The following is a 20281-nucleotide window of genomic DNA, read 5'->3' as shown; positions in this document are numbered from 1 at the left end:
AGTGCTGAGATAAAGTCAGTAAGCGACATAAAGAGGTGAATAGAGGGTCACTAATACGAGGGCCTGGCTGAAGGTGAATGCAGAGATCTCAGTCAGCTCTCCTCAGACTCTCTCCCCACCCCCAGGCAAGTTCAGCAGCCCAGAGTGCACAAAACAGAAGTTGAGGGGGTTAGGGGTTGGGGATCAGCACTGGAGGCATAGCTGAAAGACAAGACAGCAGAACTTAGAAGACCAGATGGACAGTTTTGAAATGCTTTGAGATGCTCTAGGCTCGGTAGGTACACGAGTGAATACAGTGATATGCTATGGAAGAGAAGTTAGGAAGGAGTCAAGAGAGACATTTCAATGACACTCATGAAGAAGGAGCAGGTGTGAGGGTAGGAGAAAAGAGAAAATTCCGAAAAGAATATGAACAAAGAGAGCTCCGAAAATAAGATTTTGGAGATATACGTCAAGTGTCTGGAATAATTTGTTATATTATGTAATAGAAAAATTTGGAATTTCACATCTTTTCAAAATAAAGGGAATGGTTATGGATGAGGCTATGGATGGTGACTGAAGCATAATTACTAAAAAACTGTTCATAGATGAGGAAAATAAGTTACGACTTCCACATTACAAACTTTAAAATTTTTAACAGAATACTTATATCGAGTTTATACAATAGTTGATTTAATGGCTATATTCTTTAGTACGCATAAATTCTGAAAATATTTTTATGTTGTTCTTATAGGTAAAATAAATAGCATTTTCATGCTATTTTGCAGTTTTCTCACAAGTTTGTTTGGAGAACTGATTTAAGTGTAGACAAAAGAAATAGAAAGAGAAGTTTACATGTTCTCAGTGAGAGGGTGGGCTTTTGAAGGCAGTACTTTCAAACAGCAAAAGAAAGAGAGCCAGCGTTTACCAAATGCAATGAAAGAACCATCTTACCCGTGCAGTTCCTTTCTTCCATGTCTAAAGCAAAGCCACTATTGCAACGGCACTTGAAACTTCCAATCGTATTTCTGCACTTTCCATAGGTGCACATCCCAGGAAACGCTTTGCATTCATTGATATCTAAGAGCAGGATAAAGCCAAAATGCAGAGCTGGTTGATATAAGAGTAGGTCCATCATTTTAAGTTAAAGGTCTATCATGATGAAAAATAAGGTACCCAAGTAAAAACTGAGGATATCAAAATTTTCAATGATCACACTGATGCCACCCAAAAAGCTTCCATTGTTAAAAAGATCCCGTATTCTTAATGAAGAGTTCTGATCCCTTTATTATTTCTGACCATTTGTTGTCTAAAGTTTAGGGGGGATGGAGAACTTTTTGCTACATCAGAGCTGCATCTAGTCAGGCTGTGCTAAGAAAGCAGAGGCCCAGTAGAAGGAGGTCAGAGAAGCGAGATTAGCAGCCTGTTTTATATCTATACTTCAATACCGTCTTATATAGGTGATTTATATTCCTGGACCGTAACGTTGGCCACAAATCACGTTTAACAAAGAAAATAAAGTGAGAAATCAAATGTTTAAAGTAAAACCAATTCTCAGAGAATGTAGAAGGTGAGCTTTAGGGCAGAGGGAGCAACATGCAGTGGAGTTACCTTTGTAAAACGGCCGGCCTGTGAGAACATCTCCTCTGTTAGCAAAGCCAGGCCCCCGGGGACAGAGGGTCTCATACTCCTTGGTGCCAGGTTTGGGGCATTCCTCACAGTCGGTGCCCCAAGCCGCCCCGACCGCACAGCAGCAGGCGTCCATGCGGAACTTCCCGGGAACAGAATGGACACATTCATCTTCATCCCACTTCAAGTAACACTGCTCCATGCGGATATCTACACGGAGAGCAAAATCACAATTTGAGATTAAGTTGTAACATTCATCGAACATTCATATACTGAGCATCTGCTTAGTGCCTGGCATGGTGACAGGCCCTGGAGATATGCTAGTGGGCAGAGACTCAGTCCCTGACCTCCTGGAATGGCCTCTATAATGACTGTCATTTAAAGAGAGTAAAGTAGAAGGATGTGCAACTATGACATACAACTATCTACTGGGGCTTTGGAGGAAAAAAAAAAAAGGAGGAGGATTGGCAATAGATGTTAGCTCAGAGCTGGTCTTCCTCAGCAAAAAAGAGGAGGATTAGCATGGATGTTAGCTCAGGGCTGATCTTCTTCACAAAAAAAAAAAAAATAAAGAGAGTAAAGGTGGGTTCTCCTTTGGTATTACTTAATTCTCACAAGACACCTTCAGGAAGAAAAGGGTCCTTTGTGACAACACTCCTTCATATGATCCCTTTTTTGCATTGCTCACTTCAGAAAGAGTAAAATAATTTCAGCATGTTTTACTGTCACTAAACTATGAGCTATTCTAGGATTAGTTGGGGGGAAAAAAGTGCTTTTGATCTAAGTATGTAAAAAGTTATGACAGTCTGGCAGAGTAATCCTGTGTCTTTACTACTGAGATCCATATCAATATTTACATCAGGAATCAAAACATCGTCCGCATGTTGGCCACATATGGCCTGTGAATGTTTTGATTGGCTTGCAAAGAAATTAAAATATGAATTCTAAAATCTTTGGATGGTATACGTGCTCTACAGTTTGCTGCAGTCCCCACCACTCCTTATTACCACCTCATTCATTTATGTTATCCGCATGGCCCCTGCTGCAGTCCCCACCACTCCTTATTACCACCTCATTCATTTATGTTACCCGCATTTGAGTTTGGAACTCCTGATTTAGACAAATTTCTGTGGGAGCAGTTTACCTCTACTTTGTTCTCAGAATATTTTACATTGTCATATGCCAATCTCTTCTTGAAACTTTCTCACATTCCCAGCAACAATTAATTATTATAGCACAATTCAAGCAGTGACAAAAAACATTTAACCAAAGTACAAGGATGAAGAATCCAATATATCCTTTTAGAAAATTACAAAAGGTCTGACTTTGAGTCATGTTACTGGGAATTTATTTTGCTGAGTGGTAATTTGCAATCAATAATGTATCTTCATATACTGCAGCCTTTGGTTAGTGAAGGCAATTTGATTTCATTAGCCTTTTGACTACACTGATACTATTATTTTGTGATATTCAAAAGATACTTTACTTTTTTCTAAACTTTGTAGATAATTTAACAATAAAATTCTGAAAAGAATTTTTCTTTATTATTTGGACTTTGGATATTATAATGTCTAAACAATTCCTTATGATTTTACAGTCATACTTTGTATCCAAATTTAATGCTATCAAAAATTAACTTAAAATGGGGCCAGCCCCGTGGCTTAGCGGTTAAGTGTGCGCGCTCCATTGCTGGCAGCCTGGGTTCGGATCCCGGGCGCGCACTGACGCACCGCTTGTCCGGCCATGCTGAGGCCGTGTCCCACATACAGCAACTAGAAGGATGTGCAGCTATGACATACAACTATCTACTGGGGCTTTGGGGGGAAAAAAAAATTAATTAATTAATTAAAAAAAAATTAACTTGAAATTTGTGTTAATTGTGATAACTAAATTGGATAGTGTTGAAACCTTTTTTCTTCCTGCTAATCTTAAAAATCACTGATATATTTAAATATCTTAAAGATCTTTGAATATAATACTACCATTGCTCATGCTTGGTCTACAAGGTTAAATTTCTTTTTTTTTTTTTTTTCCGTTTTTCTCCCCAAAGCCCCAGTAGATAGTTGTATGTCATAGTTGCACATCCTTCTAGCTGCTGTATGTGGGACGCCGCCTCAGCATGGGTGGACAAGTTGCATTGGTGCGCGCCCGGGATCCGAACCCGTGCCGCCAGTAGCAGAGTGTGCGCACTTAACCGCTAAGCCATGGGGCCGGCCCATACAAGGTTAAATTTCAAACACAAACCTATGTAAAGTTATTTTACAAACTGAAAACTCACTGTTCCATAGCAAATTGGAAAAAAAAAATCCCTTAAGTAAATAAAAAATTGTTTAGATAAAATATAGAATTAATAGAAGTTTCTTTTTCAATCATGAAACTCAAGTTTAGTCAAGCACAACACTGATGAAGAATAGGGTCAACTAGGCATTTCTAGAATATGATGTTGAAAGAAATAGCTTCCTCATTTTACATCTTTAGAAAATAAAGCATTAAGAAACTTTAAATTCTGAAAGTAGTAAAGAAAAGACCAAGATCAGTTGATGTCTTCCAACAGAAGCCACATATCTTTGCGCATGACCTTCCCCATTGTCTTATCTAAGCTGCAGTGGGCTATAAATGTTAACTCACACACTAATCTCTAATTTTTCTTCTATGTTCAAAATAAACATAGTTCTCTTATTCCATTGACTCAATGTGAAAGACTGAACCTGCCTAAAATATCTGATTAAAGAAATTGTAATTTTACAGATAAATTTTTGAGCAATACCAACTTCCTGTATTATGCAGAAACCATTTCATTTAAATACATTCACTTAAAAAATATCCCCTAGTGGTTTTCCCTCAAAATATCTCATGTAAAGCAAGTTTTCCAGCTACAGACCTAAAGCTTTTGGACTGGTCACTGCCCAAAGAATAAGAGAATTCACGGCTAGTTTCATTCATAAATCACAGCAGGGCATGAATCTTACCCAGACACACACGGCCAGTTCCATCCAACGTAAGGCCTTCAGGGCATTCACAATGAAAAGATCCTTTGCTATTGACACAACGTCCATTTGGACAAACGCCAGGAAACACCTCACACTCGTTAACATCTACAGGGAAATAAAGCAAGCAGAGGGATAAAGATATTACAAATAGAAAAAGCAGGTGTAGACTTACTTCCTCTATAGCATATTCAGTGTGCAATACAACGTGGACTATTTCTTGCGTTAAGCAGAAATATTCCACAAGGCAGCCACCGGGTTTCCCAGGTACCAGCTGTGCAAATTACCACAGCCTCGCCCATCCATAAAACACAGCCCAGACGTGCTCCTCTGCCAGCTGTTCTGTGCATTACATGCCAGCGATGTCCTCATGAAAATTTACCCAACAGCATAAAGAGGAGAAATGGGAAATAGAAGCTGTTTCCTGAGAGTATTCTTAGGAAGTATTTGTCAATTACACCGAGTATTTTACTGAAATTTCAAGATTTTTGAAAATGATACATATCGCCAAAGTGTGAGAGCGAATGTTAACCTGACATACCGCTCTACAGATTCACAATATCATCCAAGAACACACTCACCTTCACAAGCAACACCTTTAATCCTGGCAAAGCCTCTTGGGCAAGCTGTATCTGTGAAAACAACAGGACACATTTTTACTTCATTATAAAAAAAAAAAATACAACTGTCTTAAGCTCAAGAAACAGGACAATGGAATCGAAATTGAACTAAATAAAAACCACAGGCTGGGGTGGTAGAGGCCAGGGACTCCGGCTGCCCTCTCTTCCTTCAGTGTAGCACATGACATGCTGTGTCACTCCATCAGTGTTGACCCACATTGAGATTCCCATAATTTTTCCTACAATTCTTTTTTGTTTTCACATTGCCAATTAAATTACAAGTCAACGCATAAAAGATTTAAAGGGAAGAGACAGCATGGTCTAATGGGACACATGCAAACAAGGATACTGGAGGATATTGACCGTCATCCAGCAGCTAAATTCTAACTGATTCCCTTCCTCGTCTAAAACAATCAGGAGGTCTGCTTACAGTGAAAAGATAAAACAAATACATATTTCAAGAAGTGAATAAATTTCCCCAGGAAAGACAACATTTTAGGGAGAGGAATGATCTTTACGGTTTTCCTCACTACGGAAATACGGAAATACGTAGTGAAAAAGGTGCCTAGCTGAGGGAGAAGCCCCCGGGTCAGCCTCCTACCTAGTTCGCAGCGCTCACAGGGGCTCCCCCAGGCGGCCCCGAGTGTGGCACAGCACTCCGATTTCAGAGTGGCTCCGTTAATGTTCACCTCACAGCGGTTGTCCTGGATGTTGAGCCAACACGTCCCTTTCAGGCTGTCTGAAAAGGAACAGGAAGGGATGGGAGCTCTCATCTCTGAAGAAAGGATAATTCAGTTGTATACGCCAAAGGCATTTTTTATAGTATTAAAAAAAAAAGGCATTATTTTAAAAACATTTTAGTAGCATATTCTTTGAACATATCTACATGTACATGCATTTTAAATATAGCATAATATATACATGTAAGTCAAATATTGTACTATATATATTTCACATGATATGCTAGTTAACACACTTATATTTACTGGTATTCTAGGAGCGGCTGCTGTTGCCTGAGATTTTATGCTGATGCTCACAAACACAATTCATTACCGTGATAAGATCATTCCTTGTGTGAAAAATATTCATGAGATTTATATTTTATGATAAACATTTTAATATTTAAGATTTTATCAAATAAAATTCCTCAAATAATCTCCTTCTTTCCTAATTCCCCACCAAATAAACCACACACAATTTACGCTCTATTAGAGAGAAACCAGTGTTTTTCCAACTGAAGATAATTATTTGATCAATAATTTGAAAAAAAAAAAAGAAATCTAAAAGATGAAGAGAAAATAAATACCACCTACAAAAAAACCACCACTAAGACATACCAGGACTAATATTTGATAAATTTTCTTTCAGGCATTTTCCTATGCATACATATGTATAGCTTTATCTTCGTTCAAAAAGTAACACATGCCTATAGCAAACTATTTGAAGAAATAGCAAAAAAAATATGAAAATCACCTGTAAACCAACCATCTAGCGATAACTACTCCTACCTTTTTAGACTATGTCTCCACATCAAATTTAAGTTCCTCCTTAAATGACTGTTAAATAACTGTTTTTGAAGCGGTGACAAGGAATCCAGTCAAAGTTGACATGGCAAATGCTACTTGGGTAAAATGAATCGTATATGAAGTTTCCCTTGCAGGACTGTGGCTCTGAGTTCAGTGTGCACAACATTTCCGAGGCTCCTGTTAAAATGCAGATTCCTAAGTCTCCGGGTGTGCAGCCCAGGAGTCTGCATGTGACCCCCTCCTCAGGTGACGCCTATGCAGCTGATGTGTAAAACGATTAACAAAACCTTAACAGTATATTGTGGCCCACAGACTTGGAAAACAAAAAAGAAAAAGCACAGTCCTATAATATTTACTTTAAAACTCATTTAATAATATGGGTAAAGTTTTACTGCTAAATTCAACAATAAAAACAAAACATAACCAGGAACACAGAAAGAGAAGTATGGTGACATGGGGAGGCCCACGGAGGGAGAAGTTGTCACTTCTGATTCCCTACTGAACACTAGCAATTAAGAGGAAGTCACCTATAGCTCAAGCCCTCTGGGGCAGGGGTTAAAACAAAACAAACAACTCTGTCTTTGGATACAAAAGTTATGGGGCAAGGATGTGGAGAAGAGATGGACAGTCACTTTGCTTTTTTCTATTCTGAGACTCAAATTGGGTAAAAATTGAATGCAAAAGTCTTGCTTATCAGCATTTGTATCAGGCCTCACATTACAGGCTTTTTACAGGCTTAAACTTGTAATTTCCATAGCACAGAGGAAACAGATGCTTAAGTAACGCTACTGTGTTTTTATATGGTCTTTTAAGGACCCAGACTAATTATTGATTTATCACCTTGACTGTCATCATTTTAAGTAAGATAAATGGTAATAGCAATTGCTAATATTTACTGAGGTAGCGACAAGCACTACTCTAAAGGCTTCCCCTGTATTAGTTTATTTACTCGTTAAAACAATCCCATAAGGTACACACAATTTGCAGATGAGAAAATTGAGGCACACAGAGGTCAACCAATTTACCCAAGGTCACCTAGCTAGTATAGTGTCAGCATCAAGAGTCAAATCTGCACAGTGTGATTTCTGAGCCCTCACTCTGTAACACCATGCTTCTTTAGGCTGGTGTTGTATCAACACTCAAAAGTCAAAAAATCCATTGATTCACACACACACACAAACACACAAGAACTAGATATAGGTACTATATAGTAATGTAGTCAGGAGTTGGTTAACAACTTTGAAAAAAATAAAGCAGAGTAAGCAGTGTCGAGGGTGTAAAAGGGAGAAAGACTTATTTGACCACCATAGGGTGGTCAGAGAAGTCCTGACTTACAATGTGACGTCTGAGTAGAGACATGAAGCGAACAAAACATAGAAACCTGGGGGAAGAACATTCCAGACATGTCAGACGTGTTCTGACTTATGTTTTAAAAGGATTACCTGGTAGCTTTGTGGAAAATAAGCTCTAGGATGGCAAATATGAGAAAACAAATATAAGACAGAGGCCAGCGTAATAATCAAGAAGGGAAATAATGGTGGCTTGGATTGGGGGTCGTTGTTAGTGATGGTGAGAGGTGATTGAAATATGTATAAACTTCAAGTACAATCAACAGGATTTGCTGATGGATTCAATGTGGAGTTTGAGAGAAAGGCATCAAAGAGATTCCAAGGTTTCGGCGCTGGCAAGTGGAAGAATGGAGTTGCCATCTGCGGAGACAGAAATGATTCTAGGAGACATGGGTTCAAGCTGTAAGACAGGAATTATGTTTTGGACACGTTTAGTTTGAAATGTCCATTAGACATCCAAATGGAGACACTGTGCAGACAGCTGGAAAGTCTGAAATTAGTAGAGAGGTTGAGGATGGAGAGATAAATTTGAGAGTCAATGTAGACGCCATTTACCTATGAGTGTGGACAGAGAAGCAAAGAGGTCCAAGGACTGACCTGTGGGATACTTCAAGTTAGAGGGCAGGAGGATATGGAAGACATAACAAAAGAAACCGAGAAACGAGCCAGAAAAGTGAAAGGAGAAAAAGAGGAGGCCAAAACTGGAAAACTTCTTGAGAAGGGGTGAGTGATTAACTGTGTCCAACACTGCTAATTGGCTAAGACGAGGATGGAGAATGGACCACTGGAGATGACAACAGAGAGGTCACTGCCCTTGTCACGTCCACGTAATTTGAGGACAGAAGGCAGACCGGAGCCAAAAGTGAGGGAAATTGGTCTGGATTACATAGAGCCATCAGACGTGAGCAGTGTAATGTAGGAAAGATTAATCAAATGTATTGCTCTATTATATTTAATCATTTTCAACCAGAATACGATAGTCTTTTCAAGCAGTTTACAGAACAGTTTAAGATTAATTTATATTTAGGAAGTTTGCAGAAGAGATTCTAGATCCCTAAATACTCTAAGTATTTAACTAATTCATATATGCTCTAACTCAGTAATTACCTCAGAGAATTTTTATTCAGTTCTAAATTTAGAGAACTGGATCCTATAAAAGAGCAGTTTGCAGGCTAATCACCAATTAGAGCCACTGACAGGCCTATTAAAAATTTTCGTAATTTTTCCTATGTATATTGTACTATTTATTTCCTTTTTAGAACTTGAATTCGGTTTTTAATTAAAAAAGTATATAAAATAATGTCTAAAATTTTTAAATATTAAGTAAATTTCTTTCTGAGCAGCTCTAGGCTGGGATATTCAAATTTGATCATAACGAATGAAAACACATAATACACTGGCTAAGAAAAATATGGTGATATTTAGTTGTCAAACATACTGACTTGGGAATAAAAACTCTTTGTTCTTTTTTCATTAATAAATACAAGGGTAAAAGGCCATAATAATAGAAGTGCTTATGATGAAGCAAAAATTCAGATATCTTAGATGCCCAAGTGGCATACAGATTTAGTTTTCTGAGACATTAATTGACAAATGCTGAGTTCATTTCCTTTGCATAATAAAATGACTCTATCTCAATTGGAAATTGTGGCTTAGCAAAAATATTTCTGCCTTACCAGATCCAACCCACATGCCCCCCCTCCCCCAAATCTGGAATTCTATAAGAAAAAAAGTAAGGCCCCAGGCAGACGGCAGTCTATTTCCTAATATGGAGAGCTGAGCAAGGCTCAAATTTCACCAGCTGTACTTCATTGGGAGATGAAGAGCTGACATTTCCAAAGGGGAGGTTTTCATTGATAAGTTTGGACTTGGTCATTTCTCTTCATGTAACAAACATGTATTCTAGCATCCAGCTAAATATTGTTAACATCAGACATAATACTGAAAATACTATTGTCTTTGGCAAATATTAAATTGAAAATTCATATTGGCTAGATCTAACAAACAAAAACTGTCAATTTATTCGGCACTATGTAAATCTGAAATATCTTCCTAACTATTTGGAAACATATATTTAGTTTACTTTAAAGATGGATCCAGGCTAATGATATGAACTGTGGTATTCCTAGCCAATGGAGAGACAGATACTGGAAGCACGAAAAAATGACTGGGATAGTTTTTTCCCTTACATGTGCTGAATTGTTCCTTACAGTAATAGATCAGACTATCTCCTTTTATATATGTGTCCTACTGTCATTATTAAGAACTGACCCTAAATGTTTTGAGAGATATTAAAAGACGTTAGTTTGGAAGTTCTGGAATCTTTCTCCTTTAGAGATTTCTAAAAGCAAGAACACAGTTTCTTCTCTTCCTTGGATCCCACAAATTTACAATTGACGGGAGAAACGAAAAAATAATAAATTCTTTCTATTTGTTTAAAGTTTAAAATCTTCAAAATCTTGTTCTGTTAACTGAGTCCAAATTCTATCACATTTTTGTTTACCATTGAAGGTTGTTTATAAAAAGTATGCAGCAGGGATTTGATTGTATTGATGCCTAAGGCATTCTTAGGGTACCAAACATAAATATGTGTGGTATGGAAACGCTTATAACTTATAGCATAATATATCTACTTATATGAAAGGAACACTTCCTAGAATCTAACAAAATTTAAGAGGCTGTCCAGTTTATGCTATCATGTTTACTCCTATCTTGATAACAAGAGAAAACAACCAAAGAAACTCCTAATTATTAGCTTCCTGTAATCATGTTCTGTTTTATCCACAGTAAGGCCTGAGGTCTCTGCTTATCTTTGCAGTGAACCTGAAACATCAGCACGGTGTACGAATCTTACCAATGCAGATCAATCCCGTTGAGCTGAGTTTGCTGCCAGGAGAACATTCACAATTGAAAGACCCAAGGTTGTTCCTGCAGGCACCATTGACACATGGGTTGCTTTCACATTCATTTATATCTACAATCCAGAAGGAAAAGATTCTGTTAGAACTGCCATGTGTTTCTGGAAAATATTATTCCAACAAGCCATGCTATGCCAGAATGTCTGGTAAACTTGGCTCTTGTAATTTTAATATGGATCTATGAGGCATAAAGTGAATGGGGATTGGAGACGTGCATTTTACAGCATGGATATACACATTCACCACTGGGGAGTCAGTAGGACTACAGGAATCAGTTTATTTTGAAAGGGTTTAGTATGTGAATCTTCACTATTTTACTACAACTGTACATGAATTGGATTAATCTTCCCCCATAATAAGATGTAATTGTCCTGTGGGAAATCTGAATTCTGATTCCATGGAAAGCAACATATTCCTAGGTGCCACATGCTGTGCACAAAGGTTGACTGTTTCTGTCATTTATGGCTCGTGAGGTTTTGGAAAAATTAACAAAGCCTATATTGGAGACAAAATATCACACTGCTGGCTTTAATTCCAAACTCCTGGAGACAAGTCAGGAAATAAGGGGTGAAACTTGAATACCAGGTAAGAGCATTCTCTCCCAGTCCTTATCTGCCTTCCTCTCTCTTTAGCCTGTTCACATTTGCATGTTTGATGTGGAGAGTTTTTTAAAGTACAACTGATTTTGGTAAAATAAAAGAGAAAAAATTTTTAATTGCTTTAAATAGACCTTTGTTATTATTAATTTGATTTGAGTCCTAACTCAAATCATATACCGTAATCTAAACAATTCCTGTTGGCAGTTAGAAGCAAGCAGAAATAGAGTATCCCTGTGTTCTCAAGTGGTGGCTGAAGAAAATGTCAAGCCAATGAAGTTAAATAGTTTAACATGAGTTAATTAAAAATAAATACAAGTTTCAGCTACTAGAAATAATATCAAAGACTGACTTTCAGTATAAATTCAACCACTCAATTCAAAGAAGGGGTACACAGATTTCTTTTTGTACTTAGTTAATTATCTGAGACAGGTCTACGTACCTCAAGACATATTTTTGTTGAAAACTAGGGTTTCTGAGTTCACCAGAACACTTACTTTTTTCTCAACTTCTCTTTGAATTAAATATAAAATACTATATTGAGAAAAATATGCAAATAAACAATTAGAAGATTGTAATGCTTATTACTCTTAAATGTCTCAAGTCAAATATAAACTAAACTGGTCCTGTAAAGGCAGGGCTCACTGTTTTCAAGTCAGTGGACTTGAAATGCAAATTTAAAAATCAATGTGGAAAACAGTTTTGCTCCTTCAAAACTAGTAAGGAAATACTCAGGTACTAATTTAATTCTTAAGTAGAAACTGTTTGAGGAAATATAAATGCATCTTCTTTTCAGGTTGTTTGTAGCAAGAAAGCCTCTTAAAAGAAAAACACAAGAGCAGGTTTTGTAAATACAGCACAGATTTGGAATGAAAACATATATTCCAGAGTACTGAAATTCTTTCAGTAAAAACACAACGTAAAAAAGAATTAGATAGCCAAAAAGGAAGCAGATAACTAATCTGAGCACAGATTATATACAATTCACCTATTAATTTCATTTGTAAGAAGCTCCCCCCAAACAAAAATGTCACTATCATATACATCCGAAATCCCTATTTTAAATTAAGCAATTATGAACTCAAAAACTGTACACACATGCAATGACAGCTACAAATATCTACTGTTTAAGTTTTCTTTAAATACAATGTTTTTATGTTATGAATGTCATGGAACCAGGAATTGAAACAGTTCACTGTACATTCCTGGAAATAAACTTCAAAGCACATCTGGTTTACATTTAACTAGTTATGTCACTGGAAACACAATCTAAACCACAGTGCTTGCTGTAAAAATTTTAACTTTCACAGGCTCTCGGAGCTCAAACAAAAAAAGTAAAATAAATTTTTTGTAACTTTAGTCTGAAATATCACAAGAACTTTATTATTGCTGCTATTTATTATATATTTAAAATAGCCTGTTGAAAATGTGAATGACAAGCAAAATTAGTGAATAAAGAAAATATATCCAGAGAAAGCTAGAGTCTGCAATGAATCTGCTAATAATTCCCTGTCTAGTCTTTGGAAATTAGTTTAGAAGGAATAGAATGAAGAGAACTGCTTCAGGCAGACAAATTTACTGTGTGAAATGTGATGGTGGAAATAAGGAGGAGACCCAGGGGAAAAAGAGAGTCATGGCCTTCTGGTCAATTTTTTTGCAAAACGCTTAATAAAATGCAAATAACTTAACAGTGGGAAGAAAATGTAGAAATACCAGTTATTTGGTTAGGTTTCTAATGATAAATCATTTTTATTTCAATCAATGTCATAAGGCTAGAGGCAAAATATTTCTCTATCATTTCTCTTTTATTTACACAACATGAACTTCTTCCTTATGAATGACAGACATAAAATATATTTCATACTAAAGAAAAGGCTCAGATTTATCAAGAACAATTACCGTTTGGACAAAATAAATGAAGAACACTGTTTCTAACCCTCACTCTTGCCTAATTTGGTACTAATGTGCCGTAATATTTACATAATCATCCAATGTTATACTATTAAACACCATTCGCTCCTACTTTTCAATTGTTCATGTAAGCAGGCGAGTACCTACCTTTTATTTATTCTTATTTTGGCTCTTAGTACCCTTCAACTCCATTTTACTTGTTAAAATGGAAGCAATATGCTATAAATATCATTGACAATTTGGTATACAAACCAAACTTTAACCAAACTGAATCAAAGACCCCATCTATTTAGTTCTCATTATGTGTCTCTCTCACAATAGCACCAAAGGCTACTGTTGCTGTGGACAGGGAAGCCAGTCCTGATAATCATTAGCTTCCCAGTTAAATCAAGATGATATCCTAAGCTGTTCTGGCTTTCAGTTTCCTGACATTTAACAGAAGCTTATTCTCCAACAGACAATAGATAAAACTGATAAAGGGCAGTGGGGAAAAAGTATAGAATGTTGGGAATAAAGAAAACAAAACTACTCTTGAAATCCCTTCTCCCACCCTCCAAAAATCTCATGGCGGAAATATGGCTAGAATACTTTTTTATAAAGAATGTTTCTCAGAGCAATTTTGAAGGATAATAGGTGTTGGAGACCGTGGGAGTGGGTGCTAGAAAATAAAGACTCTTGTTGAATACATTTAAGAAGCTTGAGCTAGTTTAAAAAGAGAGCTTTTATATCTTAAAGAAAGATATTCAAAACTCTTAAGGGTGCCCCCTGCTCTTTTATGGAAAAGATGAATCTTCAAGCACTTTACTTGGGAATGGAATGAGCGCTCTCTGAGGAGCTCCTGCAGAATGTGGTGGACAGTAGGGGAGACAGTCATCAGAACTAAGTTTACAAAAACTGCATTTATGCTGAGGTTTTCTTTCTTCTTTTCTTTTCTTTCTTCAGGCTAATTACTGTTTTTCAGTGGTCCCTCCAATTTAGTCCAAACTTAGAATTGCACTTTGTAATTGCATTTCATTGACTTCAGCTGAGTCATTTGTGTTTTGGCATCTTGTTTGAGTCCTAACTTGTTTCTGTTCACAAGAATGCTTTGAAGTGAAACAATAAGATGAAGAGAGAATGTTAACATCTTTTTGCATAATATTACCATTGCAGTTTTCTTGGCTTTGGAGTTACTGAGAAACAAATACTTTAACAGATAAGGCAAGGTCTATTCAAAATAATTAAAGATGAAACCTCTTTTTAAAATGTTACCCTTTAGAAGTAGTTATTGGATTTAAGAACGTCATGGGAGACTTCTGTAGGCCCACACAGTGAGACTTAAAAAGGAACAATGACCAGTAGTCACACAACAGATTACTCTGAAATATAAAGTACTTTGATCAATAAACAAAAACATAATTAAATGCACTCATTGCTTAGCTGGTATCTCACTAAAAATGAAACCTTCCCTAAGCATTTAACTCGATTCACGTAACTGCCACTGCAGAAAAATGTGATTAAAAGAAAAGAAAGAAGTTTTTGAATACTACTTTATGATCTATAAGCCCAAATGATAACTTTTAAATTATCAAATGGAAAGGATGATTTTCTTAGACTACAAATTTAGTTAAGGTGACCATTTTTACTCAGGCCCCAAATATTTTCTGGGCCAACCTCTGAGGCATATCAATCATTTTGTAAATAAAATGCCTAAGAGCTGACTGCCATTATAATTCAGGTTCCTTTAGGCTAATGTGTCATAGTGGTTTTAAAAAGAGAAAAAGTAAACAAAAATCTGACATTTTATTTCAGCAAGTGGAACAAACTGGCTCCTTTCACTTATTTTTTTTAAACTTAAAAACATTTGTTCCAAATGTTTGTTGATATTTTATCTGAATGGAACAAAACTGATGGTATTTGTAAACTGGGTTAAGTGCAGTCTATTTCTAAAATTAGCAGATGAGCTGAAAGAAATGATAAAAAAAATTCAAATGATACTCTTTTTATATATTGCTTCATCGATGTACTTGACGTTTATGCATATCTAGGTGCTTACCATTCACAATTAAGGCAAGGAAGACAGCTCTTACCTTCACACGTCTCCGTTTCAGTCCTGAACACATACCCAGGTGGACATGTGCAACTGTAACTTCCAGGCGTGTTTCGACACAGGCCATTGTCACAGAGCAGTCTGTTCACCAAGCACTCATCGATGTCTGGAAGCCACCATTAGAAGACAGGAGATACACATATTGAAACGCATAGCACAGTGACCAACAATGTTTTATTTTTGTTATTTGTTTTTTCTTACCCCTTTCCTTGACTTAGTCTTTTTGTACCCACCACATATTCCTTGATCCTAAGCAAAAGACATTCAGTTTTATTCTTATGCTGGTGGCTACTCTTAAGATGTTTTGAAGTCCCTGGGAGGTATGTAGTAGCTTGGAAAAGGTACATTACTACCTTGTTCTTCATTTACTTATTGTCCTGTAGTGGTATTATATTAGATTAGATATTAAAGCCCTGATGAAATTAGACAAACTCATTTTTTTTTGTGAGGAAGATTAGCCCTGAGCTAACATCTGTTGCCAATACTCCTCTTTTTTGCTGACGAAGATTGGCCCTGGGCTAACATCCATGCTCATCTTCCTCTACTTTATATGTAGGATGCCTGCCAAGGCATGACTGGACAAGTAGTGTGTAGGTCTGTGGCTGGGATCTGAACCTGTGAACCCTGGGCTGTCGAAGCGGAGTGCGTGAACTTAACCACTATGCCATGGGGCCAGCCCAAAAAATAACAATTTTTTAAAATGTTTTTCTGATTAAAATTCTAATAAAGAATGCATTAAATGGCAGTGAAACAAAATGTACTTATTAATCTTTTTCCATCATGTTTTTACCTCAGAAATGATTAATTATTAGCAGAAAATTAACGATGTAGTTTGTATATTCCTTTAGCAATCTAGAACAGCCTAGAAAATATCATCTAAAGCTCAAGTTTAAGAAGCTCACATTGAGTTTTATCTTCACATCCACTCTCACATATTTGCAAGTGTAGTTAATGACAAAAAGAAATAAAAATTGCAGTTTGGGGGTGAAGAGCTCCTTTTACTTAGCTACATTATTAGTCTTGCAAATAACAATTGTATGTTACCAAACAATATACTGACATTATAAAAATTTGGAAAGCAGAGATGGGAAAAATATTTCCTATAATTCCATCACTACTGATAATATTTTTGTGTGTGTTATATCTGATCTTTTTTCCTTTGGATATTATGTTTTGCTCCAATTCTGAATCTTGATTTTTAAAAATTAACATTATATATATATATATATTTATATATATATATATATATATATATATATATATATATATATATATTTTTTTTTTTTTTTTTGTGAGGAAGATCAGCCCTGACCTAACATCCATGTCAATCCTCCGTTTTCTTTGCTGAGGAAGACCGGCCCTGAGCTAACATCTATTGCCAATCCTCCTCCTTTTTTTTTTCCCTTTTTCTCCCCGAAGCCCCAGTAGATAGTTGTATGTCATAGCTGCACCTCCTTCTAGTTGCTGTATATGGGACGCGGCCTCAGCATGGCCGGACAAGCGGTGCATCGGTGTGCGCCCGGGATCCGAACCTGGGCTGCCAGTAGCGGAGCACGTGCACTTAACCACTACGCCATGGGGCCGGCCCCAACATTATATATTTTAAGCATTACCATAATTTTCCCCATGATTGTATGTTTTATCAAGTGGTTGCATCACAATTTATTTACCCATGACTCCATGCTATAGATTGAACTGTTTCCTTTAAAAAAAAATATGTGAAGTCCTAATCCCCAGTTCCTCAGGATGTGACCTTATTAGGAAACAAGATTGTTATAGAGGTAATCAAATTAAAAATGACGTCATTAGGGTAGGTCGTAATCCAAAATGACTGGTGTCCATATAAGAAGGGGAAATTTGGACATAGAGATAAACACACAGAGGGAAGATGATGTGAAGAAACACAGGGAAAAGATGAAATGTGATAGAGTGATGCATCTACAAACCAAGGAACGCCAAGGATTACTCGTAAACACCAGAAGCTAGAAGAGGAAAGGAAGGATTCTCCCCTAGAGCCATTAGAGAGAGCATGCCCCTGTGGACACCTTGATTTGGATTTCTAGCTTTCTAAACTGTGAGACAATAAATTCAGGTTTTTGGTACTTTGTTAACGGCAGCCCTGGCAAACTAAAACTGGAATTTGGCTTCTTCTTCTTCTTTTTTTTTTTTGGTGAGGAAGATTGGCTCTGAGCTAACATCTGTGGCCATCTTCCTCTATTTTGTATGCGGGATGCCATCACAACATGGCTTAATGAGTGGCGTGTAGGTCCGCACCCGGGACCCTGAGCTGCCAAAGCAGAGTGCGCGAACTTAACCACTACGCCACTGGCCTGCCCTAGTTTTGATTTTTATCAAAATTATTCATATACCCAACTTAAAGAGTTAAGTAGTTCCATGAACCATGATTGGTGTGTGAATGCTCACTGAATCTGTTTTCAGTAGGGTACCCATGTGCTCAACCGTATTTGGAAGCTATGCTGAAAGCAATTTTGCTTTTGTGAATAAAAGTTAGCTGGTTTGCATATTTTTATAAATGTTCAATAATCTTTGGCTGGTGCCCTTCCCTATAGGTATCAAAATCTATTATAAGTACATAATAGCTTTATACATCCATCTATATGTATGTCTTCAACTCAAGATCCAATGGATATATTCAATAACAAAAACCAGTATCATAGATCCAGAAAAATGTATTTCTTTCTAGTTATAATCACCAAGACTTGGATGTAAGAGTCATCAGTGATTAGATGTAAAAATTATTATGTATAATGATGGATTGAATAACATTTTACAAAAGTGGACTCAAGCGCTCTATGGGAAAATCTAGATTCTTCACAAATTCTTGAACATATGAACTACATACTTAAGCTTTTTCAAACATTCTCTTATAGACTACAAAAAGAAACACCCATCTCAGTTATCATGTTTAGATATGTTGTAGCAACTAGTTGTTTCTTTATAAGTCAAAGTTTTCTCAACCTGTAATACTTCATTTTCTTAACTTACTACTATCCATACTGCCCCGTTAATTTTTGAAGTCCATTTCTTAGTGAAAAATTATACGATTAAGATATATACAGAAAAACAACAGGCCAATAATTGAGCATATGTCCATTCATTTGGGAAAAGAAAAATTTAAATACCAAGTTGTACCACTAAGAAGTTTGTTACTGTGTAACAGAATTTGTTTGATTCCAATATTTGCATATCTCTGTGTACTAGGAAGGAAACAAGAGAAACTCTAAAATCTCTAGTTTTAGTCATTTATTTGTATTTTGATTTCTCCTATAATTCAGGTGATTAAACTATACAAAAGGCTCTCATATAAATATAACAAATAACTTACCAATACAGTTTCTTCCAGAGGCATCTGGTTCATAGCCACTGTTGCAATTACAACGGTAACTACCACGTAAGTTTTCGCAAATTCCGTTGGCGCATATATCGGGATCCAAAGCACACTCATTGATATCTGCATCAAATGTTGAAAGTTTAATGCTCACAGACATTTTATTGTTTGTTGATACATGCAGGTCTAATAAAGATCACTCAACGTATGAAGTGTTTAACTTTGCAAAAACACAATCTGCCTGCCTTTCAGAAAGGGAAAGGAAATGAAAATAAAGAGTAAGAGAATAAAATTGAGAGATATAGGACACTTCCCTGGTAAGACAAAAGAAAAATGAAGGGAACTGGCAGAAATTCAAAGAATTAAATCATGTAATGTGCCTGTATTTATGATAAAATTAATAAAAAAATTTATAGGCTGTTGGCTCAAAATCCAAAGGAAAACTCAAGTTGATAGGTATTATAACCATCTAATTAAAAGACAAAGATTTATTAGGGTGGCCTATATAATTTTATGGTACCCAAAGGCATGGGATATTTCTATTTTATTATCATTTTTTTATAGTCAACTAAGTAATACGATACTTAATAAATGTTTCTCATTGTTGATAAGTTGAAATTAATGTGGAGAGGACAGTTCAAACATGGATGCTTGAGAACACAATATTTTACAATAAGCCATGAATGTAACTACTTTCCGTCACCCGTGGGCAGTGAGACTCGAGGAATAATGTGCTTGCATGAGCAACCAAGTACTTCCAACAGGCAGCTGACTCTGCTGGGGAGGACATATTAAGAGGGAATATAAAACAGAATAGGCCAAAAATCAAATTTTGGTCACTATGTCCAAATTTTGATGCTAAGAATTGTTTTCTAGAATTTGGAAGACCTTAAATATTCCAGAAATGTCAGTCTTTTCATTTTATTTTGGGGAGGAACATCCTTGTAAAAGTTTGCTTCTTTACTCCGGTTTCTGATATTCATTGCAAAGATGCAATATTACTGCCAACTAATCTATAATTTGTCTAAAACCTTCTCCGACATGAAAGTAAAAGAATATATATGTAAAGTGAAGGTTAACAGCATCCTACAGTTTTATTAAAAAAAAAACGAAACTATGTGTATAGTAACATATAAAAGAACTTTAAAATTATAAACATATATGTACTTAATATTCAAAGTTCCACATTGGAATTTTGTTAATCATATTGCTAAATTTAAAATAAGAAAACTTTAATGAAATTTTACTTCTTTAGTTGGATCAAAACATTTTAGTATTCTTAGGCATAAACAGTCAATTTATTTTTAGGGCAGTATGTCCCAAACTTG

General features: G+C 36.2%; 1 protein-coding gene across 1 annotated transcript in view; it reads right to left on the bottom strand.

Annotated features, from left to right (window-relative positions):
* FBN2 (fibrillin 2) overlaps positions 1 to 20281 on the bottom strand; it is a 235238-nt gene that overhangs the window by 70078 nt on the left and 144879 nt on the right. Inside the window, exons 18-25 of the mRNA XM_004420246.3 lie at positions 18951 to 19076; positions 15585 to 15710; positions 10945 to 11064; positions 5817 to 5954; positions 5177 to 5227; positions 4578 to 4703; positions 1591 to 1818; positions 934 to 1059 (exon numbers count right to left, since the gene is read on the bottom strand). Coding sequence (XP_004420303.1) covers positions 934 to 1059; positions 1591 to 1818; positions 4578 to 4703; positions 5177 to 5227; positions 5817 to 5954; positions 10945 to 11064; positions 15585 to 15710; positions 18951 to 19076 — 1041 coding nt within the window. The remainder of the gene's footprint in view (positions 1 to 933; positions 1060 to 1590; positions 1819 to 4577; positions 4704 to 5176; positions 5228 to 5816; positions 5955 to 10944; positions 11065 to 15584; positions 15711 to 18950; positions 19077 to 20281) is intronic.

This window comes from Ceratotherium simum, chromosome 4 (genome assembly GCF_057802395.1).
Source record: "Ceratotherium simum simum isolate JZ-2026a chromosome 4, ASM5780239v1, whole genome shotgun sequence".
NCBI classification, from domain to species: Eukaryota; Metazoa; Chordata; class Mammalia; order Perissodactyla; family Rhinocerotidae; genus Ceratotherium; species Ceratotherium simum.
Note: the sequence above shows the minus strand (reverse complement) of the source record. Positions and strands in the feature narration are given on the sequence as shown.